General features: G+C 39.5%; 2 protein-coding genes and 1 non-coding gene across 3 annotated transcripts in view; 1 reads left to right on the top strand and 2 right to left on the bottom strand.

Annotated features, from left to right (window-relative positions):
* The window catches only part of LOC142589981 (protein fantom-like), a 53430-nt gene extending 27660 nt beyond the window's left edge, over positions 1 to 25770 (top strand). Inside the window, exons 16-25 of the mRNA XM_075701759.1 lie at positions 2604 to 2759; positions 3347 to 3409; positions 3598 to 3675; positions 4491 to 4606; positions 4920 to 4989; positions 8290 to 8419; positions 10374 to 10468; positions 15729 to 15870; positions 22125 to 22250; positions 25678 to 25770. Of these exons, the coding sequence (XP_075557874.1) occupies positions 2604 to 2759; positions 3347 to 3409; positions 3598 to 3675; positions 4491 to 4606; positions 4920 to 4989; positions 8290 to 8419; positions 10374 to 10468; positions 15729 to 15870; positions 22125 to 22147 (873 nt within the window). The 3' untranslated portion in view covers positions 22148 to 22250; positions 25678 to 25770. The remainder of the gene's footprint in view (positions 1 to 2603; positions 2760 to 3346; positions 3410 to 3597; positions 3676 to 4490; positions 4607 to 4919; positions 4990 to 8289; positions 8420 to 10373; positions 10469 to 15728; positions 15871 to 22124; positions 22251 to 25677) is intronic.
* Positions 1 to 27978, bottom strand: part of LOC142589974 (ribosome biogenesis protein bop1-A) — a 166895-nt gene that overhangs the window by 116064 nt on the left and 22853 nt on the right. The window lies entirely within an intron of this gene.
* TRNAP-GGG (transfer RNA proline (anticodon GGG)) lies at positions 12445 to 12519 on the bottom strand. The gene has a single exon. It is a non-coding gene; the product is annotated as a tRNA-Pro (tRNA).

The following is a 27978-nucleotide window of genomic DNA, read 5'->3' as shown; positions in this document are numbered from 1 at the left end:
ATAAGTGTTTGCATCCATATCATCTACTTCGCACTCCTCCATACTTTAGACAATATTTAACCCTTTGTACCCGCTGTGGTGGCTCACGGGTTAAGGCATTCTTCTGCTGAGTGTAAGATCATGGTTTCAACTCTAGGTGCTATGGCTGCATGTAGATTGGGGTAGTTCACAACACTTGTGCATGTAGATTTTGGTGTTCATGAAAGAACACCAGGTAGTCAGATTTAATTCAAAGCCCTCCACTATGACATCTCTCATAGCCAAGATGTTGCTTGGGATGTTAATCCCCATAAGTAATCATTTATAATTTAACATGTCCACTTTGTTTCATTTTAAATTGTACCAAACTCAGGTATTTTAGCGTTTTTCAAGAAATGCACTTTATTTTCTCCACAATGGGAGAAGCAGATGACTCCTGTGACCACCTGCAGTTACAGACATATGTACTCTGAATCTTATTTTTCTCAAGAGGCTGTAGCTTGGGAGCTCCTATCTAAATACATGGGAGAGGATAAATCGTTTTTCTTTGCAACCACTGCACCAAATTTGATGAGGTTTGTTGCATTTACAATAAAAAGTTAAAATCTAGTGACTATTGGTAGCAAATCTTTTATTTAGGCCATAAATATTCTAATATTGTTGGAAATCACAAATTTCCAGTAAATGAAACTATTAAATTTAAAACTCTAACTCAGCAATGAAAAATGGCATCACAATTCTGTAAATTATATCTAATAGTACATCTAAAGCAGACAAAATTGATGCATTATAGTATATGGCTCTCAAATAGACCACTAATATGGGAGTAGGACTTTTGCAGTACCCTTTAAAACATGTACCCTTTAAAACATTGTAACAGATTCACATAAGATGTAAATTGATAAGTCAAATTTGTCCGCTTTGGATGCTCTAACAGACACAGTTTACATAACTACAATATCTGTTTTTAATGCAGAGCTACGAATTTGTAAACTTCGTGCTTCTATGTTTTCAAACATACCAATCTTTGAAAGCTTCTTTTTAAATATTTGGGCCCTAAACGGAAATTCTGCTTCCAACGTTCGCTAGAATTTAACATTCTGTCTCAAATGCAACAAATTTCATTAAAATCAGCTCAGTGGTTATCTCGGGAAAGTGTTTCTGTGTTTTACATGTACTTGAATAGGCGGCGTCAAAGTTGGGCCTGAGCTAAAGGTTCCTCTTAAGTTGATTTTTTCATTTTGTCCGCTGCTGAAATTTTCATATAATATGTGGATGGTGACTTTAACAACATGGCTAGTACGTGAATATTATTCATGAGACAGTGTAAATTGTTCGTGGGACAGACCGTTACACAATTTGTTGGCACTTCATAAAAATCTTGAAAATTAGTTTCACATAAAAAGTGACTTATATCGTTATTAGAATTCAGAAAGTGCTGCATTCACAGAATGGCGATTGTTCTGACCTTAAAGTATGAAAAACACATTAATGCCTTTTTTTGGTGACTGTGGCTAGCACTAGATTGCTGTCTAATTAAAGTAGTTGTCATAAACTTCTTGCCTACATTTCACAATGACACTTGGCTTTAATTGAGCTTGCATGGAGAAACTATGCAGATACTTGCACTCCAAAGGCTACTAATAATACACAACACATACAAAAACAAGCATAAACAAAATTTTTGCAACGCAAGTACCTATTTAGTTATGATGACCACCAGAACAGTTTTGTTGGTCCTGGAGGAAAAGCTTCAATATAGTACTTTTGTTATGCATAGCTTTGCGCTTAATAAAGTGTAACTTTTTTTTACTTATACCATATGGTGGAAATTCCAATTAATGAGACTTCCAGTTAGCTTGACAGAAATTTGCAGGTGGTTTAGGAAGGTACAATTAATGTGAGTGGGAAGTGTGTTTGTTCCATATATATATATATATATATATATATATATATATATATATATATATATATATATATATACACACACACACACACACACACACACACACACACACACACACACACACACACACACACACACGATGCTTTGTTTCTTTAGTTTTGTGTTCTACAAAATTCAGGGTGTAGAATTTGGGTGATGTCTTGCTGGCTCATAATCAGAAAAAAATTATGTTATTAAATGTAATTTTTATGATGAAAAATAAAAAGTAAGAGCACTCATCTACAAAATATTATGGCTTTCTTTTTTTTTACAAATGAGCTTTTGAAGGTTGCCAAAAGAAGTGTTGTTTCCCAACGAAATTTATTTATATAGATAGTATTGGCAGTGACAGGGTAATTGAGTTATGGCAGCCCGTATACAAGAAACTCTCATAACGAAGTCATCTGGACAGGAAATTGACTTTGTTATAAGCGATATTTTTTTTAAAAAGTGGATTAGCTGTGGGAGAATCGTAGTAACATGGGAATACTATAACCTCGGATAAAGCGATGTCATTATATAGAGAGTTTACTGTATACTACTCTGAATTGTTGTTTGTGCCTATAAAGGTAGATTGAGAAATTTAATTAGAAAATTAAGAAATCTGGGAAAATATTGCTTTACCTCAAAATTCAAGGCCCTAACTATAGATGAAAACACTCTCTTGGTGCTTTTGCAGCAGTGTCTTGACAAAGGAGTGCAAGCTACACTTCTGGAAAATGGCTATGAGGAAATGACAAAATTGAAGGAAGAACAGCAACTGCTCATAGAAAAAGAACGGCTTCGTATTGAAGAGCTGCAAAGTTTGCTGACAGAGAAATCTAAAAAGATTGAGGTGATTGCTATTGAGTATCATGCTGCTGTGGAAAGTGTGTTGTCATGCGTTGTTTCAGTCGTGCACTGTGTGTGAGGTTTCACATTACACCTTTAGTCAGTGATGCTTGCTGTGTTGTGATTACATGTTATAGTATTTCAGCACTGCACAAGTATCGAAGCATAATGATTTAAACACTAATGAAGTGATAGCATTGTACTTTATTTTTTTTTCTAAGCATGTTTTTCTCTTGCACTGCACTTGCATCATTCTAATGCAAATCATAAACCTGTACTCATAAATTGTGGCTTTTTTGGTGAGGGTTGATAAAAAGAAGTTGTTCGCTTTATGAAATAGATGTTTGTTTCATGCTGTTTTGGAATTGTCTCAGAGCTATACTTGAGAGGGACAGACCACTTCTGTAATAACAGAATAGAAAAATGGGCAAGTTGTTAAGGCTTCCACCTTGCAACATCATAAGCGGTGTTCCTTCCTTGTCCTTCATTTTGTGTTTTGCTGTGGTTGCAAGATGGACTTCTGCTAGAGTATAACCCATACAGTGTTTGGTTTCATACAGTTTGCATTGTTTTTCTGCACACTTAATCTAGATTTTAGAAAAGAATTTGGCCCGCATTCCAACCAAGCAAGTCCAAGTTACCGAAGTTTGTGCGGTAGGTGACAATTATTGGAATATATTCAGTTGTGCTGGGTTATTATTTCACATACTTAAGACCGTATAAGCATCAGAAGTGTAGAGGGTAAAAAAATTGGTTGTGGAGCATAAGGTAATGGCACATTTCAGTGCTCCTTTCTGCAGATCTACACACTGTAATACATGCTTGGTCACCATCCTTTGCAGCCAAATGAAGCAGATGATGAGCACTGCCTTAGTTTGGTAAGAAAAGGACAAAGTTTTCTGGAGATACATCTAAACAAGGTTAGTGTATATTTTGTAAAAGACTAGCTGCCTGTGTGTTTTGTTCATAGCTTTTACATAATTTAATAAGCATGAGTGATCATAAGAAGTGCCTACCAGTGGTATTTAGTATAGATTTGGTATTTAGGAATGCTCATGAGTTCGAAGTGGTTAATTTCTGATAGCCCCAAGTAAACGTAGTAGTAGCAAGTAATGGAGATGCACATTTCTTTAAACATGCAAGATGATTATTTTAGTTGTTATACAACTTTGTTATAGAAATCTATAGTTATGTTGCAAAGTATATCACTGTAGCTGTACTGTGAATAAATCCTGTGCTGGAACAACTGTCATAAAGAGGCATTTAATTAAATAAAATGTAACAGTAACATTCTAATGAGTAACTTTGTTTATATTCAGGTTGTGAGCCATCGCCATCCTAGATCAGCATGTTTTGCAATGTCCTCCTAGTATGACCTTTAAAATATTCATTAAAAAAGCATCCACTAAACTTGAAGTATGCAGTCAAAAGCACAATACCTGCATCAGGTGTGGCACTAAAGAGCTGCAGCATGAATTAGCCTTGTATAATATCTGCCTTCACCTCTGCAGTTCATGAATGCATTCCCTTAAGTCATTGATGATAAAAAGTAGTGTTTTATGAAATTATTGTTTGATGTTTATTTGTATGCCCATTGCCAACCTGAAGACATGAAACGATTTTGACTACATGGACATAGCCCTGTAAATCTGTATTGACTGTAAAGAATGTCTTGTGCACTTTGTGCATTCATTATGTGAATAGCTTTTGTTGAACCCTGTTCTTTCATTTCTAGATAACATTTGTGGCATTGCAAGATGCATTTGAAGGCAGTGCTCCTCCACCTGTGTTTGCAACATGGACATTTGCTGACTTTCAATCACAATCAACGCCTGTTGCTACTGGAAAATGGTAAGGAGTAAAAGATTTTTTGTGATCAGTATTGTAATCAGTATTATCTATGTTGAAATTGTGATCAGCACGGTGATTACTGTTCAACAAATTTTGGAGGATTCCTAGACAGTGTGCAAGAAAATTTTATTTGATTCTTCAGCATGAAACTATAGTTAATGTTGGGTGCATGAAAGTTATGTATCAACAGCGCTTTTATTCTGATGACACATTTGCAGTGCCACTACTGTAACTTTTTAATAGTCTTTCTTTACTCTGTAAATGCTACCAGTGTTGTCCACAATGATCGTGCTTGTCCCTTGCTCATCCTCAGCCCAGAATTCAACTGCACTGCTCGATATGCTGTTGCTGTGGATCCAACCCTTATAGATTACCTTCACAAGGTATGTACGCCTGAGTTAACGCTTCACCTGTGCAAAAATCTAGATTGTTTATTTGTGCAGTGGTGGTATTGTGAAAATTGTTATGGACCTAAGGTGTTTTAGCACAGTTATAGGAGTGAATTCATCTTTGTTTTTGAGCACTGACTTGTTCAAAGAAAATGTGCATATGGCTATAGGATTCAATAATTCACTCATTTCTGCAATGGATCCATGAACAGCAAGAGACTTTGGATGATGGTGCACTTATCTGAACATAAACTGGCAGAAGAAAAAAAATCTGCAAACAGGTAGAACAGTAATGAAAAAAATGTGCTTAAAAGTTCTAAATCAAATTAAGTTGCAGAAATTGGTCAAGGGGTGAACAGTGAGAGATGTAAATGTCAACTTTCAAATGTAAACTATTTATTTGGACCAAACAATGTGTTATTGGGCTTGATGGGGCTGGAATTACGTATTCTGAACACTGAAAATTAAGTTGTTGGATGAGTTGGTACATGTTGAAAAAAATGGGCACGAAAACAAGTATAAAGACAAGATGATAGAACAAGTGCTCGTCCCATCATCTTCCTTGTCTTCATACTTTTTTTCGTGCTCATTTTTTCCTATTCATGAACACAGAAAATTCTGCAATTGCACAAGTTTGGTTGAGGCACAGTGAACACTAAAGGTAAGGTTAGCTTCTGACAGAAATAGTGATTATGACTCGCTATGAATAAAAAATGTTCTCCTCTCTTCAAGGAATGCAGAATTGAACTTGTGCAACACGCATTTGTAGTCTGAGTAAATGCATAATCTCCAAAGCTTATCATGCAATATAGGAACAAAACGTCTTTTGTTCATACCTTGTGTGATTTGCTGTATGAACAAAACACTTTTTTGCAGTGATCAAATTATCACTGTTACAAACCACAGAAACAAGTTAACTTTTTTTTTCATTCTTGCTGTTTATGTATAACTTTGTGTTGAAAGCAGTGACAAATGTATTCATTAATAAATCATTCCTTTGTTTATTTGTTCATACTACTGCAGCCATATAGAAGGAACTATTGGAGTGAGCAATACAGAGCAGAAAAGTTAAGCAAAAGGCATCTGCTTAAAACCTCAAGAACTCTTTGTATAGGTACATCTAGTAACAAACAGAAATCAATAAAAGAGCATGTGCTGTAACAAATGTGAACCAAAAATTAACAGAACAAGACTCAATGCTAACAACTATGGCAAAAAACTCATTTGAAGAAAGTGACCACATGGCCACAGTTATGGAATTCCAGCTGTCTGCTGTGCAAGGTAAAAGCAGTTGGCTGTCAGTCAGCATTTATAAGTTATGTGTGCTACTAGCCTTTTTGAATGAGAAGTTAAGCAGTGTGTAGGCATACTGCACAATATGTAGCCGCCTGCCTACTAAAAGAAAGAACACGTGCCTTAGATGAATTAATTGGCCAGAAATTTTAGTCACATCAATCAGTGACAGAGCTCATATATTTGGGAAACAAGTCACCGCCATACAATGTGTCAATTCCATGATGAAGTTGGAAATCATCAGCATACAAATGGAGGCTTAAATGATGTAAACATTTTTGGGGGTTGTTAAATGTGTTGAAAAATAATTGACTAAAATGGATCCATGTAGAATGCGAGAAGTTTACTCATGTTTAAAAGGGCACTTGTGGATTAAATTACATTCACAAGTCAGTTCATTCAATCAGTCAATCAATCTTCATTTCCCATTTAACCATGGAGGAGGGTGAGGAAAAGGCCACAAAGAGACGGCTTGAAAGACCCTCAACCGTTTGTTTCTTTTAAATTGAAAAGGATTGAATTGTGAGATTATAAGCCCCGAAGCAGCACAGTTGGCAATGAGGGAAATCGTGGTGGGTAGTTCAGGATTGATTTTGACTACCTGGGATTTTTTAAAGTGCACCCAAGTCAAAGTACATGAGTATTTTTGCATTCCACCTCCATCGGAATGCAGCCACCAGTAAAGCGAACCCATGACCTAGCAGTCAGCAGCAGATGCCATAGTCACTGAGCCACTCCAGATGGTGCATACACAAACTATAGAAAGATAAGACAGCATAAGTAGTGCCACATAAAACAGATAGTACATACAGTTATGTACTGAGAAGACATATTTTGATGTAGAACATATGAAAGACATTGTGTGCCATAATGATAGCAAAAAGACGTGTGGTGCAAGAAAGCCTAAGTATTCACGTAAACTTTTGCGAAATTTTAAAATGTAAAGTCATGCAGTATCTCTGGACAGTTGACACCACTGTGAACAAGTTTGAAGAAGAACGTCAGGTCAACTTTTATGCATCGGCTATTCAGAAGCCCTGACACAGGTAGATCGTGACAGTATGATATGCGTTTCCTTTAGGGGTGCGCAAATTTTCCAAATTTCGAATACTGTACAAATCAAATAGTCTGTGCTATTTGATTCATATTCAAGAATTCACTATTCAAGGTAGTTGAATATTCACTTCTTTTGAATTCATAAGGTATGGAAACACTGATTAGAGTCTCGAGGGAGACAGACCAATAGATGTGAGGACTTTTCCCAATGATTATGTTGTGGGATAGCTGCTGTTGTTGCGTAGGGATGCCAGTTCCTGAGTGCATGCATGGAGCAGATAAGTTCCGCTCAATAATTTCCAGTCATTCAATAAGAATGGCTCACTGTTAGGCAGCCTATACAGGAATTTGTTCCAATTTATTATTTAACCAGCCTCAGCATGTTTGCATCCCTTGAAAACACTGTGTAGTGCTGCAGTATCACACTTCTCTCCTTCAGCAAACACAACACCCCTAGTTCTCTGCCAGTTTGTTTTTAGTCGCATTTCCGGCCCAACTAAGCATGTTAGCGCCGGTGAGTGATACCAACAACTACTTAATCAAGTTTCATGAAAAAGATTTAAAAAAAAATACTAGCATAGCTGCTTTAGAAGGAAATATAAAGAAAAGCTAAATAAACAATTCAAAAGGTCAGTGCAAATGTGGTGCATATTATTTCACATACTACAAGCACTGCTTGAGAGATAGAAGAAAGTACTGTCAAAAAATAAAATACAAAATTAAATAGCATTTTAAATTTGGGTAAAAGCTACAGCCTGTTTTGAAATGCTTTTGTTACTGCTTCCACTCATTCTATTCCTGGCGATAGGACAAAATGGCCCAGTGGTTCTAGGTCACTGATTTAATTGAAGGAGCGCATGGCGGAAATAACTAGCGAGACATGGTGAAAATGTGACCTGCACTTTTTTTCCTCGAATGTCTAGCATGGCTTGTGTCTTTTCGTAGGACTCTGTCCAGATTGAAGTTCAAGCTGTGCACGGTACTGACATCCACAGCTTGGGCACCTGCCAGATTGCTTTGAGGCCTGCACTGCAACATCCGTTCAAGTGCAACTATGCGCAAGCAGCACTCATTGGCAAGTTCAGATTCTGGATTGCTTATTTCTGCTTAGTATTGGCTGGTAAAATATTGTGTGTTTTATTGCTTTGAAGTACCTTTCAGTCAATGTGCTGAAACACAATATAGGAAATGCTGAAAAGAGTGGCTTGGTGCACCTCATTGTCCTTGGAGTGGCAGTGTGTGGACCGTTGTTGTCTGCTGTTCTTCTTTAACCAAGAAAATTTACACCTCCGTGGCTATGTGTTTTGGTTACCCCACGCCAAAGTAAAGGTGGTGCAGCTGGCAATAACTGTACTTACACTTGTTTAGCGCTAATTAGTACAATACAGTTTAACGAATGCATGTCGCATGCACTTGCTGGCAGGCCAAGGATGACTATCTCTTATTAAGGCATGTGAGACATTCCGCATGTGCGCTTCTCGGCACATCTCAATTGACCCAATCAAGATTGCACACAAACTTTTCTCTACAACTGGAAAGAACATGTTAATGTGCAGGCTGGTGTTACCATCTACCTCATTCTACCTCATTCTTGGTACATGACCCTCAGCTTTTACAGAACAGAGATAATAAAGCCGGCCATATCATTTTAGGGCAATTTAGATATAAAAAAAAACCTACTTATAAGAGTAAGTTGTTGGTTGCTTATGCAAACAGTGCCTGGCGGGTTAATGCTTCAAAGGTGAGCTCCACCTTACCTAGGCAAACATAGAATGTTGCAGTAGAGTGCATCAGAGGACAAATAGCACTGAGACACATTGTTATCAGTGACTTAGATAGTGTAACTCTTTGCCTACTGTGCATGGCCTGGGCTTGTCCACTTTTGTTTGTACCTCTACCCCAATAATTAGCTGATCTTGTGCACTTAAACTCACATGCCAATGTGCCACCAAAGACACATTGAACCCATCCAAACATGTATACTTCCTATCTGTTTGTTAACAGCATCATTAACAAATGTTCATTGGTGGAATGCCTTATCAGGAAGGAAAATAGCCTGATAACTCCATTGTTATTTAATGAGTGCATTCTCCCAACACAAGTAGTGGGATCGCAGTCAAGGAGTGGGCCCAAAATGCAAGTTTCTAACCATTCTTTCTAGCAAAAAAAATAAGTGAGTGGATCTGCATGCAAGTGTCAGTGAATTAAAATATTTCAACAATTTTTGATTCAAACTTTCAGATTCCGATGTTGAATGTATGTCAGCTTGTTGGCAATGAGTAAAGACCAACAAGGAGAATTTAATGCTTGCGTCTCAGACCATTGCTTCACTCCACATCTGCCTGCCATAAGATTGTACAAACTAACAGTGATTTTGTGTCCCTGCTTTTGAAAGCTCTGGGAATATTAAGTGAAAGCAAAGGAATAGAGTGAGAAGTTTATTAAAGGGGTTTGAAATTATCATCGTGCGTGTAATTAAGGTGCATTGGACAATTTAAGAATAGCTTTTTCATGCTTATGCTACTACTGCTATCCCTTGACTGTGGCTTCTCTTTTGCCCTCTTTATTACTGGTCACCATGTTTGTGATTGTTGATGATGCATGAGAGTATAATAATCAACAGGTCTGAGTCACATTATGTGATAATCTGAGCTCTTTAATCACTTGTTTTCTACAAATACCATAATATCACACTGTTTGGAAGGAACATAAAACAGGAACCTGCAAGCTAATGTTGAAATAAGAGAAGAAAATTTGTTTGAGAAGCAGCAAACCCACTTATGTTAACTTATGACCGATAGAAATGCACAAGCGTTCAGAAAATGAAATTTACATTTTAAGTTCACTCATTTGCTTTTCGCTTACATATTCAAATATTGTTTGCTGAGATAGATTTGCTATAGATAAATAAGTTTGCTGAGATATACTTCCTTTTGTCTTGCTATCTTGTGTTGCAAATACCATATGGTACATGCAAGGATCACTGGACTTCTGTTTGTTTGATGTAGGTTTTGTATAAATGATTTCAGGGGTTCAAGATGAGCAGCACAAGCACTTTGTTGGAACTTTGAGCTATTGGGTTCGCTTTTTACCTGCTGCGGATCCAGCCAGAAGACTGTTGGGCGTAAGTTTATTTTACTCTGAGATGCACTTCATTCACACATACTGAAACTTGGATTTTTGCATGTTGTTTTTGACACCTGAAAGTTCGTGCACGAAGCCAAATTATTTTTCACATCCAACTGCTGTATATGGCACTCAGGGGCATTCCATGTTGGTAAAGAACTGCTTAGTGGATCACAAGCCTTGCAGATAAGGTTGATTTTTCTTTCTCTTCTTTCTTTTGTTATGCTTAGCATAAGTTTGTGCTTCTGGCTTTTAGCCAGCCTGTCAACAATGACCGCCTGTGCCGTCGTGCCATGGCATGTGCTGTGATAGGCGTGGCGCTCGAGCCAGAGAGACTCCTCGGACGGCACATAAGAATGCGCAGTAGCTGAAGGAGGGAAAGAGGTTTGGCAGAATAGAAGTGAGGTAGCGAGGAGCAGCCCAGCAAAGGATGTGTGCTCCTGAAAAGTGGCAGGCAAAAGATCGAGCACCTGGAGAAGCTTCAAATAAGCAGCAGTGACGAGCTAGAAAATAGGATGAATCTGTCCGTCCGGGAAATTCTTTAAAATTTGCAGAAGTTTCTAACAGTGTGGAAAGCTGAGGGATTTTTGAGTGCAAACAAGTGGCTAATGCTCATATAGTCTGCATATTTGTTGTGAGTTTCAGACTTTGCAGTATTAGTAGAGTTATGGGAATCAAAGAGTCAGTTGAATCTGGACTTTTTCTTTCTGCATGATTTTATTCAGTTATTCAAAATACGAAACCAGCTCACAAAAGATGAGGATGAAGGCAAAAAAGGCAACAGGAGAAATGCTTGACGTACAGCTGTATAGCTTATTCAAAGGAAACCACAAACTAACATTTCAGGCATTTGCCAGACCACTTTAACCATATCTGACCTAATCTATGTTCAGGTGTTGCTCTAGATACCTGTATTCTTTATCAGTGCAGATAACTGACAGCGTAATGACACATTGTCTGAAGCTATATTTTAGCTTTTTTATTGAAGTATGCTTCCAGAGTCGTCCTTTTTCTCATCACATGCACACATTAAATACTCATCATCATTAGCTTGTAGTTTCTTTTGAATAAGCTAACAGTTGCAAGGCTATTTGTCCTGTTGCTTTCTTTGTCTCTGTCCTTGTAATTTCTGCAATGGTATTGTATTTTGGATTTTGTAAACAGCAAGTGTAAACTTAAACTTGGAGATGAAAAGTATTGTAGATTCTTTTAGATCAATGCAATATGTTGTTGATCCAGCTTGTGCTATCAATAATCAATACATTGGACCTTGTTTTCTGCAACTTGCCAATTATAGTAAATTTTGTAAATGCTTTTCTGAGAATAAGTGAACACCTGTCTGTCATCACAAGTGTTAAAATCAAAAGTAGCAGACAAAAGAAAAAAGTGACCAGGAATATGTACCTATATGACAGAGGTGATTATGCCAACATATCAAGGAAGCTGCTTGATCATTTGCCACTTTTTGAATGCCTCTCAGATGATTGTGGGATAAGTTTAAGGAAAAACTCAAGCAGCTTACCGATACCTACATTCCCAGTATCAAATGCGGTAGACTTAAAAAGCATATCAAACCATGGATGACTTCGCATATCTTAAGAATAGTTAGGAATAAAAGGCATATATAATTAAAACACCAAAGAACTAATAGCATTCGTCACTTTGAAAGGTTGCATGATGTAATCTATGTGTACGAACAAAACATTAGGGTTGCTAAGGGGTGCTACTTCGAAAAACTTGGCAGGGAAATAAAAACGAATGCCAAGGCATTCTGGTAATACATGAAAGGCTATGGAGCAGATCCAGCGGTCATCACTGAAATTGTTTTTAATATTGAGAACATTGAGAAAGCTGCTTGCCTAAATAATTAATGAATAAAGAGAAAATGAGACATCCACCCAAACGTAGCTAAGAGCTACAAAGGAAACCCATATGGGTTCCTCGAAAGAAAAGCTCCGCAGTTGAAGAAAAATTTGTCCTGGTCCGGGACTTGAACCCGGGACCACTGCCTTCCCGGGGCAGCCGCTCTACCATCTGAGCTAACCAGGCGGCTAGCAGATGGCAGGCGAAGTCAAATTTGTCAACAAGTCAGAAGCAAAGGCGAGAGTTTGACGTAATAGTTCTGCGGAAACCCGCAAGGTGGAGAGAAGTAATGAATAAAGCGAAAATGAGACATCCACCCAAACATAGCTAAGTGCTACAAAGCTTTTCTTTCGAGAAACTCGTATGGGTTTCCTTTGTAGCACTTAGCTACGTTTGGGTGGATGTCTCATTTTCCCTTTATTCATTACTTCTCTCCACCTTGTGGGTTTCCGCAGAACTATTACGCCTAAATAATTACTTTCATTCACTATATTTGCCAAAACTCAGCTGTAGTCCTTCACCATGCACAAATTCCATTCAGACTATGAAGTCAATAGAGCTAAATGTTAATGGATTAGAGCATTACTAAACAAAATTAATGATAATAATGCAAATGGACCAGACAGCATTTCTCCTCGGATTCTAAAGCAATGTGCTGAGCTGATTTCCCTTTACTTCTATACATAATCCACACCAAGCCTTTATCTTCGGGTGCCCTCCCGGATGACTGGAAAATTGCATATGTCGTCCCCATTCATAAATGTGGGTCTAAAAAAAATGTAAATAACTATAGGCCCATTTCACTTACTACATGCATACCATGTATATATTAAAACACATTTTATATAAAGGGATAATGACACATTTACTAACAAACAACTTACTAGCATCACAATAACAAGAGTTCCTTAAGGGTCTATCTTGCACAACACAACTGATAGAATTTTATCATGACCTTGTATCTCATATAGACACCGGCGGACAAATTGATTGCCTTTTCCTGGACTTTCAAAAGGCATTTGATACTGTTCCACATCCTTTGCTTTTAGGTAAACTTGCAGCACTAAATATTGACCATACAGTTCTAGCTTGGATCGATCGAAAATTATCGTTCTGCCGACAGTGCGTAGTATTAAATGGCAAGAAATACAGTTTCGTAGATATCACATTGGGTGTCCCACAGAGCTCAGTTTTGGGGCCACTTTTATTTTTAATATATATAAATGATATTTGTTCAGCAATTAGTTCTAGTATACGGTTGTTTGCCGATGAATGTGTCTTATATAGGAAAATTAGAAAAGAAGATGACGTTTCCCTGTTACAAAGTGACTTATCATGTGTTCTTAAATGGTGTTCAAGATGGAGAATGAACTTACATGCTGAAAAATGAGGTCATGTTACTTTTAAATGTAAAAAACACAGGCTAACCTCTGAGTATCTCATCAGCAATAATATAGTGAAGCAAAAATCGCAGTTTCAGTTTCAGTTTATTGATGCGATTGAAATGTTTTACAGAAACAGTAACTCTAGGAGGTCCCATAGTCAAAGACTAGGGACCTCCAACAGTATAAATACTTGGGTGTGAGATTCTCAGCCGATTGTTCATGGAATGCTCACTTTGATACAGTGGTCACTAAGGCCGCCAGGACTTTATACAGCGAAGTGTGAGACACTCGTCACTTTGTTTGAAATCAACTGCTTACCTAACATATGTTCAACCAATGCTTGAATATGCTTGTGCCATGTGGGACCCTTGGCAAAAAACATCAAGTGATAAACCTGAAAAAATCTAGAACAGAGCAGCAAGGTTTGATTTAAGCCAGTACTCGAGAACTGATGGCGGTATCAATATGAAAATTAATATAAAATTCTTTCCTCTCATTGAAGAGAATTGTGACAAACTCCTTTATTGAATATTTCATGGTAAGACCGGCATTCGAAAGGAAATATACAAGCCTCATTATGTCACTGCACATACTGATCATTGTTTCAAGATTTTAGAATACCGCACTAGAACTAATATTTCGGCCAATTCATTTTTTGTTCATTCCATTAATGAGTGGAATTGCGTGTCAAGTCAGCGAATGTGCCATGTCAATGAAGATGTTTTTTTTTTTTTTTTCAATATTGTAACCCCCCTGCTGTAGCGCCTTCGGGCTAAGTGGGGTAATCATTGAATAAAGAAAAAAAAGTTGGTACAAATATACTGCATCCAAATTCACCTCAAAACATTTTAAGCAACAGTTGTAGCCACAAATTAATAATTAAAATTTGCATGATTCATCTGAATTTTGTAGCTTGCTGCACTACAACATATATTTGGACTTGCTCAAGGCAGCAGCATGCCAATCTGCCATTGTTCTCAATGATCTTCAATGTACTATCACTTAATGCGAAAGCATTACTTGGCTCATTGTGCGACCCCACCATCATCGGAAAGCCGTAGCAGAAAAACAGCACGCAAATTATGTCATCTTCAACGAAAAAAAAAGAAAAAAAGAAAAAGAGGCCATGGTGAGTATTCAATCTTCTGCCCAACCGCCACTGCTATAGCTCTGTTGCCAAGTGCACTAACCACTATGTCACCATTGCAACAAGCAACAGTGATGAATATGTTTGAGCCTGTTCACGTGGTCGGGCTCTGCCTGGCCGGCGGTACACTAGAGGGCAGAGCGAGCGGCTGTGGAGCGAGCGCCTGCGGAGCGAGCACCTGCAGAGCGAGCGTGGTGAACTGCAGACACTTGCTCTGCCTTTCGCATTGTCAAGGACCCACAGACACCGGAGCCGGAGCCTGTGGATGATGGTGACGAATAAGACAAAACACGCTTCAGGTACCCGTCATACGATGACTATGACATCCCCTCCAGAGTATGAGGTGGAGTTTGCCTAAGAATTCGAGGAAGAAATGTAATGTCAACACGATGGTGCCACTCAGAGAAATGCTGTCATTGCTTGGCAAAGTGGCATCATCCTGCTGAAAAGTTGTGTCATCAAGAAAGAACACTCAACGCAATCTTACGTGAAACACTACCTTAATGAGAACTCCGCAAATAAAGCTCAGCTGAGAGATCGCAGTATGGCCGGCCGGTTTGTTGTCTTGCATTGTTGCGGCCTCATAAGCAGCAACCTTAACCTCGGAAACATAACACAGCAGCACTAAACTCGGCAACATTTTGCCACAACACTAAACTCGGTGACATAACTCAGCAACACACTCAGCAACAAGTAATGCTCTTGCATTAACGCATCATAAGAATTGCTTAGGTGCCACCATATTTTTTTTTCTTTTTTGAAGCTTGATTCAAGTTATGTGAAACACCCTATTGCTTTATAGTACATGTACATAGACACCTGTGTCTCCTGCCACAGGCTTAATTTAAACTTAACATTTTTAGCTTTCAGTGCCAATGTCGCCACCAAAAGAGTTGCCTCATTCTGGACAGCAAAGCAGAAAGCAGAATGGAGAGACAGCCAATGCTATGTACAATGAACTTAAGGTCAACATCATTCGCTGCATGGGGATCTCATCAAAACAAGGTAATGAATTCACTTTATGTTAAGTGATAGCTTTTTATTATTATGTTAACAGTTTAGCCAATTTTTATTCTCAAAGGGAACATTAGTCACTGCATGAAAATTGTTGGTTTTTTAACTTTTTTAAATCAACAAGTCTGTTTTATAAAAATTGGCATGAGTGTAATATTTTTTTCAGCAGAGGGGAAGGGATTGAGGTACCATAGTTGGTATGACAAATGCAATTTTAGGTAACTAGTGTGCACGCTAGTGTGTTAGGCTTGTGTTGTGTTAGGCATTCTAAGCTTTATGTAGGGATTATGAAAGCATGAATAAATACTATAACTTTATTTGAAATGGTGTGAATGCATTCACTTTTAAAGAAGTGTGTTTATTTGAAGCACTGGAACTTGACACATAATGTCAGCCAGTTTAACACTTTAATTAATTGAGACTACACAAGGTTTGTAGTGTGTTCATTAATGCAGAGCAGAAAGAATATCACTAGATGTATGCATCTATTTTATTTTAAAGAAATGCAGATTCTACTAAGGTTTAGTGTCCAAAAACATAGATTGGGGAGGGGGGGTTGGGGGGATTTCAAGTTCTAACTATGTTCTGCATTGTTTTAGTATTGTTTTTACTGGCATGTAGCTGTTATCCCAGACTAGACTGCTAAAAATACAGTCGAATCTCGATAATTCGAACTCAAAGGGGTCCGAAACTTTTTTCAAATTATAAGAAGTTCAAATCGAAATGAGGACTTGTACTTGAAGTATTCGTGCACCATAGCACGATGCACAAACGGTGCAAGTCGTGAAATATTGCGGTGCACAAGCACACAGCAAGTGAGGAACACGAAACTGCCCAGGCCGGCCAACACTTGCTTGCCGATAACGGCAGAAAATGAAAATTAAAGGAGTCGGCTAAGCTGGTGCCAGGCCAGCTGGGCCGGTGGTGCTGGCGGGTGCACGTGGAGACCGTAAAAGGTGAGGGAGTTACGAGGAAGTTGAGAGAGAGGGTGAGGGGATCGTGGTTACGAGGAAGGGCAGGAGGGAAGCTGATTTGCTTTCCCGCCAGTTTGCTGGATGGCGCTAATTACCTCTGCCACCTAAAGCCCCTTGATAATCTGAAAGTAGCAACACTCTCCTCCCCACAGCGCTTTCCTCCTCGTTTCTCCTTGTGCGCCAGCTGCGTGCACTGCGCACAGCACACTCTTTCTTCTTGGCTCCCACGGACTGGCCGCAGTATTAGATGGAGGGGCATGATTTTCGGCTACATGCGCGCCCTAGTGGTGTAGAAAATTTTGAAAAATGGTGATAACAGCATCAAGAATGCTGAATCTAACATTTATGAGGAGGTTGGTTTCTTAAAGCAGTATGAATGGGGCATACTGATGTAAAAGGAGCTGTGAGGCGAGTTCTATACTTCAGGCATTTTTTCTGCCACATAATAAGATGCCTTACATTGTGGATCTGATCTCGTATTGCTTTTGGAACATCCCTCTGTGTTTGGCTTTTTATCTTCCCTGTATGCGCATGTACACCGCAGGTATTATATTCAGCGTGCTTTCTTAGAATGAATTAGTCGCGAGTGCATCGTCCGTCCATATGTTTGTGTTCTCAGTTGTGAAAGTAACTTTTGCGCTGTTGTCTCTAAACTAAATAGGACGGTTGCGCAATTTCAGTGCGAGCAAACGTGCACAATCATGTGAACACCCCCTGTACATTGCCCGTATCCATGAGAAAACCAAGTAATAATGCTTAGAAGGACAGAAAGCTGAGCTAGTTGGTAAGGATTCATTATGCAAGAAAAGGTGAGGCGTGCAGACAGGACACAAAAGAAGTGGACAACACGAACGCCGACTATCAACTGGTGAGAGCACTGAGGTGAAAAGAAAGAAAGAAGACACAAGACTCAGCTGCGCAAGCTCTGGAATGGTACCACCACGTGTCAATTGGGTACATGTGCCGGTCTATGTGAGAGATGACTGTTAAGGCACTTAATCTCTTCCTTATGTAAAGTAATCGAAGGCTGACTCACGCACGCACTTCCACCATTATAGATATGCCATGCCTCTACCATAAGACGCGTATCTTGATTCTTGTGCCTGTACAATATCGCGCATTCATCTAACTTAGGCGTGCAGTCACAATCTTGGCAATGTAGGGAAAGATTAGAAGGCGATCTACCGGCTAACGACCTTTTATGTTCCATTAGCCTCTGATTGATATACCACCCCGTTTGCTTTACGTAGAACTGGCCACAGCTAAAGGGAGCTAAATTTGGCCTTGGCGGCTTTTATAGTTCTGCCAGGGCAGCGGGCTCAATTCTTCCTCGCTCGTTAGACACGCTCAAACACGCTGGAGTTCTTGCATATGTAATTTACTGGAAAAGCCCCAATTACCCATCTATTTGGACTTCACCTCCACATCACTCCTTAATTTGTCCGTACAGTCACCAAACCTAACAAAGCTGCCTCCTTTAGTTCAATGAGGACACCCGAGGAAACTAATATATAACGCATGAAAAAGTAGGAAGAAAAAAAAAAGAGGTTTCAATAATTGTTCGTAAGGCTTCTAAATAACCCAGAAATGTTAAAACTGCACGACACATTCCACTTAGAACGCTGCCTATTCCTCCAAAGTATAAAGTATCCTAAACGCAGAGTTCTCTTGGGACAATAGCAGTAGCATAATAATTTCGAACACTTATTCACAATATTTTAATGCTGTATTTCATGAACACACATTTACCATCGCACATTACGTTGGTGTATTGTTCCCCTTATGTTCACACAATTTTACCGCAGTTGTCATAATTATGCAGGTGCAGCCGCCTAAGTCTTACACCGTTCGTAAAACACACTAAATAAGGCTATGGACCACTTGCACACCTATTCAACTTGAAAATGCACATTTAACCCACCCATCTGGAGCATTGCCTACACCTTATACATACCATGCCCCTAATTTTCCCTAGATATAAACAAGATGCCTTGTTTAGCTCACCGAGAACACTGGAGAAACAAACTATAAATCTAGTAATATCCCCTTCAGTCATGGCGTAACGTTTGTGAACGCAACTTATTTTTGCCATTACTGTGTAGTGGTTGCAAGGAATAGACAATGAACATTAAGCTTTGAGTAAATTGAACATTCTGCTTTCTTAAAGTACAGCCATTCCACTTCTGAGTGAAATGTATTGCTTCAAATGACCGCTTTCACGAAGGCATTGCCCTCTTTGACATCCCGTCAAAGAGGGTAATGCCTTCGTGAAAGCGAAGTGGGGGTTTCAGTAGTAATCACAAAAGATTATTTCTTCCATTGTTGTAATGCTTGTGTCCAACAATTAACCTGTGCAAGTATTTTGAGCTGGTGATTAAATATATTAATGAAGAAACATAGCACGACTGAGTGTACAATTAATGAATATTTAATTACTATGTAATTATGATGGGTCACTATAAAATTCAGAGGCATCCTCCCGCCTTAACTTGCTTTCTATATGGAGTCTCCAGCACCTTGGGATAAAATTATGTAGCTTTCACACATTTATTGACAGTCGATTGTAATTCGTGAGTGAACATATTACACGAAAATACATGAAAAAACAAGGGTTTAGTAATTACCTGCAATACTTGCGTTTAAAGCAGGAAAGTGAAAGTTTCGCAACACATTGCGCTTAAATTTTTTCTATTTTCATGGAATTTCACGCCTGTATCTCGTGCATTGTTTTGGCAGCCTAGGAAACATCTGGATTAGCAGCAGTATGACACCTTCAATGCTTCAATGAGTAACTTTCTACAAAGGCTGTAGTGAACACTCACAGAATAACCATATATCGCTCGTCGCTCGGAACATTGTTTCATACGTCGAACAAATATAAACACGGTACCCTGCATATTTTACGGCAGATACCGGAGGAAAACAACCAAATGCTGTGTATAACACATAAAAACTGGATAAAGCGACCAGTCGGTTAATGCTTTACATAGAGGAACAAGTAATAGTGTAGCTTTTATTTAGAAACAACCTAAAAATGAAATCGTCAGTCAGAAGTGACATGTGTGGTTAGAAAAAATTCAAGTCAGTGTTCCATTGGTATTGAAATGGCTCTGCGACCAAGGTCATTTTCCCGAGCACATCTACAATAAGTCTTGATTACACAATGAAATTCAACAGCTATACCTGTAAGAGGTTTAATTAGATGTCTGATGGTGATAAGAAACTGAGACTGCAACGGACAGAGATTAAATAGTTCGAGCATTTGATAAACCAACGATTTCAGGCCGTAAGGCACACCAGTCATTGGGCACAGCTGATTATAATACTTTATCCGGACCTCCTCCCTCTCACCTGCGGATTCAATGTACTTAGCTGATTGTGTTTTAGAATGCGGGCATAGCAGTACCAAAAAACTGGGCATGATGCAAGTTGCGCGAGCTGACAGTTTGTTATGGCGGGAACTGCCCAGCTCCAGACGTTATCCACAATGCGAGCGTGTGTGGCGAATCCCGCGCGTCGTCCGCTACAGGGTGTCCCGAGAAGGCACAAAGGACAATCGTCGTCAAAGCAGGGATGTGCATAGCAAAGAAAAGCATTACTTATGTGGTCACTCTACTAAGAAAGAAAATTTAGCTTCAGCTGTAGCTTTAATGGGCTTTCCAGTGTGCAACCGAAAGTGCCAGAGCTCGACTTTCAAAAGTGGGGGGGCAAACGACATACCTTGCCCGGGGGAAAACTGCTCCCCTTGCCCCCCCTCCCAATAGATACACCTATGAATTCTAGGTATATATTGAATAATGTTTTTCAGAAAATTCACTTGACATGTGTAATAAGGTTCCTAGAAAAATATATGCTTGTATTGAACCTTCGACTAGTCTCTGGCTACAGGTCCAGCTAGTGTTTGCATACTTTTTGCAATATGGTGATTAAATAAATTGATTGATTGATTAATTGATTGATTGATTGATTGATTGATTTTACACTCCAGAACATTCACAAACGTGTATGTGAATGTTTGCTAAAGTCTCGTTCCCGACCAATACAAATTCAATCGCAGCATGTTGTTTCTGACAAGCGCTTAATAGTGATGCCTATGTTGTGGGCTTCTGTATTAGTGCCCTCAATCCAGCAATGGTACAATTACGCATATATGCATGGGAAACATCATTATTGTAAAATGTAAATCTTGATGACGTTATCTTCATTTTAGAATGAGAAAAAAAATGTAGGGCATAACCTTTCTTGTCAGCTGTAGCTATATCTTTTGTAACAAGTCTCGCTTTTGTTCCCAGGACACCTGCGGAAGAGCTTATATTGCTGTTATCAACTGTGTGACTTTCCCGAGAAACAGACTAGGCTTTCTACTCCTGTCGCCAACAGTGTTGATTTTCATCATATTTGCACATTTCGTATCAAAACGGACAGCCAACTTCACAAACAGCTCCTTTCACAGGTTAGATTTCACACGAAATCTGGAAACTTTCCTCTGATTGCTTATCCTTTTGTTCTCGATACTGTAAGCTGAAAGCAATTATTTATAAACCAAAAGATAATGCATGGTTAACATGACAATGAACAGTTATCTTTGTGCTCAGATGGCAAGATTGTGTTTATGTGGGCCGGTTAGTACATGGCTTAAGCAAAACATTGAGTGACTTTGTGTGAACTGGACACATAAAAGAGAGACAAATGCCTAGCGCTTGTTCTTTTTTTCCGCATTCAGTTTGCATGCTGTTTTTCATTAGATGTGTGCAGCTAGTATAGTAAATATCAGATTTATGCAAGAATGCTTTTTCCACATTGAATAGGATCTGGGCACATGTGAACATCATAATTGAAAGAAATAGTGAGCGTCTTATCGCTGACACTTTACAGTTATTTCACAGTACTCAGTGTATTAGTGTCCAGCACTTTCAGCCTAAGGTTTCTGTGATATGTGGATTGTGTGTGTGTGTGTTCCTGCGCATGTAGTAGAGTGATTGTGTAGTGAACACTGTTCACTATGTAATCTTTTTATGCCCACTCAATTGGATGATGTTTTGACTTCCTTTTAACTTGCTTAATGCCTTAATTATCTAATTTATTATGTAGGTGCCCACCAGCTTGAATTAATTTAGATTTTTAATGTAGCTGGCTACATTACCGTCTTTTTGAGAGCTCTCTCGTAAAAATATATTTACCTGCACAGCAACAGGGGAGAGCAATTTTGTTGTACGCATGTGTTCAATGAGAGAGAAAAAAAGTTTTTACATGATGGAAACTTGTATGCAGAGCTTGGTACTATTATTGTTTGAAGAAGAAGATACTGAGCCCGGTTCTCTTGTTGGAAAAGCGTCTGTGCCCCTGTCTCCACTGGCCAGGGGACAGGCGGTGCAAGGGTCTTTTCTATTATTCAGTGTAAGTATTTCCAGTTTTCACAACCTTTTTATTCTACAGTATCCACAGCCAGGACTTGTATTGGGCTGCTAAGCAAAAGGTCGCAGGATCGAATCCCGGCCACGGCAGCCGCATTTCGATGGGGGCAAAATGCTAAAACACCCGTGTACTTAGATTTAGGTGCACGTTAAAGAACCCCAGGTGGTCCAAATTTCCTGAGTCTCCCACTATGGCGTGCCTCATAATCAGGTCATGGTTTTGGCACATAAAACCCCATAATTTAATTTTTAAATTTTAGCCAGGACTTGTCGACAGGCTACCATGCCTCGGTGACCAGCATGTAGAAGTTCCAGAATGTGAGACCATGCTGAGCTTGCTACAATCACCCATGATCCAGTCATGAGGCACTCACGATGAGCTGCCAGTGCAGTCGCTCTTTGTCGGTAAGGAATGAACTCAACTCCAGTGAGTTTCTCCATGGTGCCATCCTGCACTGTCTTGTACAGCCTTTTCAGGATATCGTATTGCTGTGTCAGACGTGCTATCTCTGTAGCTCTAAATGGAGGACTTGACAACGCTTTAAACAATAGAACGTCGGCTGGTAGCCATGGCTCTTTGGTGTGTTCTGGTAATGGCAATCGGCTCAACGCTTCTGCGTTTTGATGTTCTTGCCATGCCTTTAGACACTGCTGTAGTCATATGCAGATAACTTTATATGCCATCCAATCATTCATAGCGAGAGGACTTGAGCCGTTGGTTTCTCCGGGCCCAGTATGCCGAGCAGCAGCTGATGGTCAGTGATGAAACTTACTTTTCTTCCCGCAATATATTTGTGAAACTTATGAGCTGCAAACACTACAGCAAGGCCTTCTCTGTCTAACTGTGCATAGTTTCGTTCTGCCGGTCCTAGAGTCCTTGATGCAAAAGCGATTGGTGCCTCTCTATTCTCGCCATAACGCTAAGACAGAATAGCTCCTATGCCTTATGGTGAAGTGTTGCATGAGACAAGAATCTCTTTTAGTTCGTCGTAGTGTGCCAGTATGATCTGACTGAGGATCAAGCTCTTGAGTTTGTCAAATGCTTCTTGATGCTGAGTTTCCCATCTCCACGTGGCATCCTTCCGAAAGAGCTGGTAGACAGCTGGCAATTGTTGCCCTATTCTTCAAGAATCTGTCGCAGAAGGCCAGCATTCCGAGAAATGACTGCAGCGCTTACTTGCAGTTTGGTGTTGGAGCCTTAGTGATAGCTCGAACTTTCTCTTTGCTGGTGTGAACTCCTGTTTCATCAATTCGGTGTCCCAGAAAAGAAACTTGTCCCATGGCAAAACAGCAGTTGTTTTTGCCGAGGCACAGATTGTACTTGCGCTGCCTCTTTAAGACTTTTTCCAATGTGACGGCATGTTCTGTGCTGATCATGTCATATAAGTACGAACAAACACCTTTGATGCCATACAGCATAGTCTCCATGAAGCACTGAAAAATGGCTGGTGCTGCAGAGGTTCCAAAGGGCAACCATTTGACCTTGTAGAATCCTTTCAGCATGTTCAGGGTCAGTATCTGTGCTGTATCCGGCATTACGTGAAGTTGCTGGTAAGCCTGTGCTAAATCCAGGGTGCTGAAGACCTTGCCGCCCCTCATGTGGCTGAGAACCTCATCTATTGTGGGAAGTAGGTAATCTGCCTTCTGCAATGCCTGATTCACTGTACAATGGTAGTCACCGCATATTTGCAACGAGCCATTCTTCTTTCGAACGAATATGAGAGGTGTTGCCCAATCCAAATGCTGTGCAGGCTCAATTATGCCTTGATTTTGCAGTCAATCCAGTTCAGCCTCTACAGCTGACCGCAGCGCTAAAGGAACTGGCCTTGCTTTTAGAAACTTTGGCTTTGCTCCTTCTACAAGTTCAATTTGTACCGCAGGACCGATGTGTCCTGAGATGCCATCATCGAACACAGACTGGTACTTGTCCAAAAGCTTGGAAACAAGTTCCTCGTCTGATACGTCATTGATGCCTGTTATCTGTATACCCAGATGAGGAAACCAATTTCGTCTGAAGAGGTTACACCCTGCTCCCTTGATAACGGCATAGCGGTAATGTAAACATCTTGTCCTTGTACATTACTTCCACCATTGCACAACTGAGCACTCGAAGGGATTGACCTGACCATGTGCATAGGAGAATGTTGTTCGTCTGAAGCCGTGGTGAGTCATGTGTCATGTGGCTTTGAATGTGGCCTCACTGTTGAGAGTACAGGCTGCACCTGATCGAGCTCAAGATCCAAGTGCTTGCCATGTTTGCATAGCTGAATCATGACCTTCTGTGTGCTAGGTGCGTCCCCTAAGGAGTTGAGTTCGTAAAGCGCCACATCTGGTGCTGAGGCTGTTGTCGAAATTCCTTGTTGTGGATTTTCCATGTTGTTATTCCTCTTAGCTCTTGCTTATTTCCACTTCTTTATGCACACTTTGTCAATGTGCCCGCGTTTCTTGCAGTAGTTGCAGGAAGCTGTCTGAAACTTGCAAGTGTCTAGGCTATGTTGTGCGTCACAATGCCAACAGCGTCGATTCTTCTTTTGGGCATGGGTACTGGAGCTACCTTGCTTCTCTGTCTTGCAGATGCTTGTACTGTCTTCATGAATGTCATTAGATTCTGCCTTCATGTTTTTCTGATCTTCAATGGCATTTTCAGCTTGCAGTGGAAAGTCAAACACTTGCTTGAGCATCAAGCCCTTTTCTGAGAACAACCGTTTCTGGCCCTGCTTGTTCCGGAGGCCACAAACGAAACGATCATGCAACATTACGTCAATAGGCAGCATTTACTGGTTTCTTGAGCACTGTCGCGTAATCACTGACTGTTTCACCGTATATCTAAAGCGTTCATGCGGTAGTAAGAGCAGCACTGTGAGCCGCATGTAATGACAAGCCTGAACTTCAACCTTTGGCATAGCATACGCATGTATTCTATCTTGTATTTGTCCACATATCATGTACTACTTATATCAAGTGACAGAATATGAAGCCGTAGAGAGCATGGAAATGAATTGTTATGTGTAATTGAAATTTAGAGATAATCAGGTGCAGGAAAATGAAAGTGGACGAAAAGATAACTTGCTGCAGATGAGGACCAAACCCACATCCCCTGAATTATGCATGTAGTGTTTTGCATGTGGGTTTGGTCCCCACCTGTGGCAAGTTATCTTTTCACCCACTTCCATTTGTCTTCACCTGATTATTTCTATATTTCAATTATACATAACAATTAACTACTTCTATGCTTTCTGCGGCTTCATATTCAGTCACTTGTTAAGGTTCTGACTAACAAAAAGCTCGAGCGCCTCAGATCCCCTTATTCTTACTGCTCAGTGCTACTTTTATGTAACATGAAACAACAACTAGCTTTTCTATTGTTAATACATTGGCAGTAAAACTTCATGATTTTCATTTTTCAAAAGCCCTGGGGTGAAGATGCCGGCTCAGTGGAACTAAAAATTACTTGGGAGCATGAATACAATCCTCCAAGAAAGCCTGTACCTAGAGCAAGATCGGTAAGTTTCTGCATAGTGATGTTTGACATGGATTAGTGCAGTGTGTAGATGCATGCATGGCCCAGTCATGTGAGGGCTTCTCTGCCAACTTTGAGTGAAAAATTTCCTTTAAAATATTTTTCGTGTTTAAATGCGCAGAAATTGCACCTCTGACATTTGGGGTGCCGAGAACTGTCTTGCTGTCACGAAAGCAAGAAACCCAAGTCGTACATCGTGTTAGCTACCCTGGCCCATGTTAATTGGCACAGTGGTTTAATTTGGGAAAGAAAATAGGTTAACCTTCCCAAGGAAATTGTCAACTGAAAAAAATAAAAATAAAAGGTTTTTATTTGTGTAATGGCCAACTCCAACGTTTTTAATAAAATTTTGAAAAAAGAAAAAAAGGAAGTACAGCTATCATTCAAGTTTATACAGTCCTTATATTTTGGGTTGAATGAATTGTTTGATGTCTTCCAAAAGAAGGTTCACTGTGCCACTGCAAATGTTATGCCACTTAATAACAATAGTGTAATAAATGGTGATTTTTTTGCTGTTTGCTGCTTCAAAAAAGTTAACACACATGTTGACCACTACAAAAGGCTTTTTCTAATGAGTAAATGCCATGTGTAACAATCTTAGTGCTTTTCTATCCAAATTAACTATTTCGTGGAGCTGCCATCTGCTCTGGCGCCATGATAGTCAGGTGCCTGTCATGGCGCTAGTGACAGCGTCAACTGTACATTTGAAAAGCACTGTGCTAGCTGGCAGGCCCCACAAAGAAAATGATTGTGTTGAGTGCCAGCATTATTATCACACCTATTACTCCATCTGGTCATTTCGATTCTATCAATTGAAGCATGCTAGAATGACCCTATTAATGTTAGCTTGAATGGTACATCTTACTAAGTGATGTTGTAATTTTTGTTATGTGAAAGTAATAAGCTACCATGTGGCAGCCATACTGCATTTTTGTACAAGATGAGGTTGTCTTGTTTCCTTGGCCCTAGAAGGGGAATTGTAGTTTCAAGTTTTTAAACACTTTGTTGTGCATTGTGTTGTTTCTAATTAATGTTTAAGACATACAACAGTGTGTGTTTTTTTTCCTGACGTAAAGCAATGCTCTATAATTTGTGGACATCAATTTAGGAGCGCTATTTTGTAGAAGTTGTATTAAGTTTATTTTTTGTTATATAAAAACGACTTAATAAAGCACTGGAACCAATTTTCACCTATTTCTTTAGAAGTTTGGATTTTCACTGGTATTTTGAAGGCATAGAACAAGCTTTCATTCCTGCAGCTGTTTGTATTTTATTTTTTCAGAGAAATGAACTAGGTGTTCACAAATCAAAAAGAATGCCATCAGCTCAGCATCGAGCTTCTGCATCACGGCTGTTACAAACTACCCGAGATATGACAAAGGACCAGCAACATGCTTTGAGGCCACAAGAACCAGTTATCAATAAACGCAAAAATATTTTGGTATGTGTTCAAAAGGTAGCTAATGGTAACACACAGTGCATGTCATTGTGGTTAGAGCTGGTTACAGCCAGTGGTGGTGCCATATATGGGAACACAATAGATGTTGTAGAGGTTATTCTGCATATTGTAACACTTGCATGATGGTGGAAGTTTCATTGTTTCAAGCAAATGTATTTATGAGAGGCACGTATCATGTGTGTCCTGCCAACAGCTTTCTTCTACATACAGTTATATTTTGTTTTTAATCTGTGACAAGCGCATGGCAATAAAGTAGCATCACTGGAAGTGGAAGCTTGTTTAACCGACGAAAGAAAGTTGCAAGAAAAGCATTGCTCAGAGGTACTGTGTGTAGCTTCAAAAATTGTGTGAATGTACCTGCAGCTTGTTGTATTGGGGAAACAAGTTCTGATAGAGGAGGCAGGACCCATTCTCACACGTACAGTGTACTTTGCAAAGGCACACCACTACAGAAAATGTGGGTTCCTTTCTAATGTAACAGGACCACAACTACGAGAGAAAGAAATTACTGTCTTAGTGTGTCTTTGCGTGGCAACAAAAAAAATTGGCGCTTTAGATGTCGAAATGTTATTCTGGACGTCAAAACATTACTCTAGACATTGAAACATCACATGTGCTTTTTGAACATGCAAACATCTGAGCACCACGTAGGGGGAGAACTTTACCTTTTTTTTCCACCTGTCTCACCTCTGGAAATGCCACTCATGTTTTTTCAATAAGTAAAAATTTTTT

This window comes from Dermacentor variabilis, chromosome 1, assembly GCF_050947875.1.
Source record: "Dermacentor variabilis isolate Ectoservices chromosome 1, ASM5094787v1, whole genome shotgun sequence".
Lineage (NCBI taxonomy): Eukaryota > Metazoa > Arthropoda > Arachnida > Ixodida > Ixodidae > Dermacentor > Dermacentor variabilis.
This window is presented reverse-complemented; position numbering and strand designations above follow the sequence as displayed.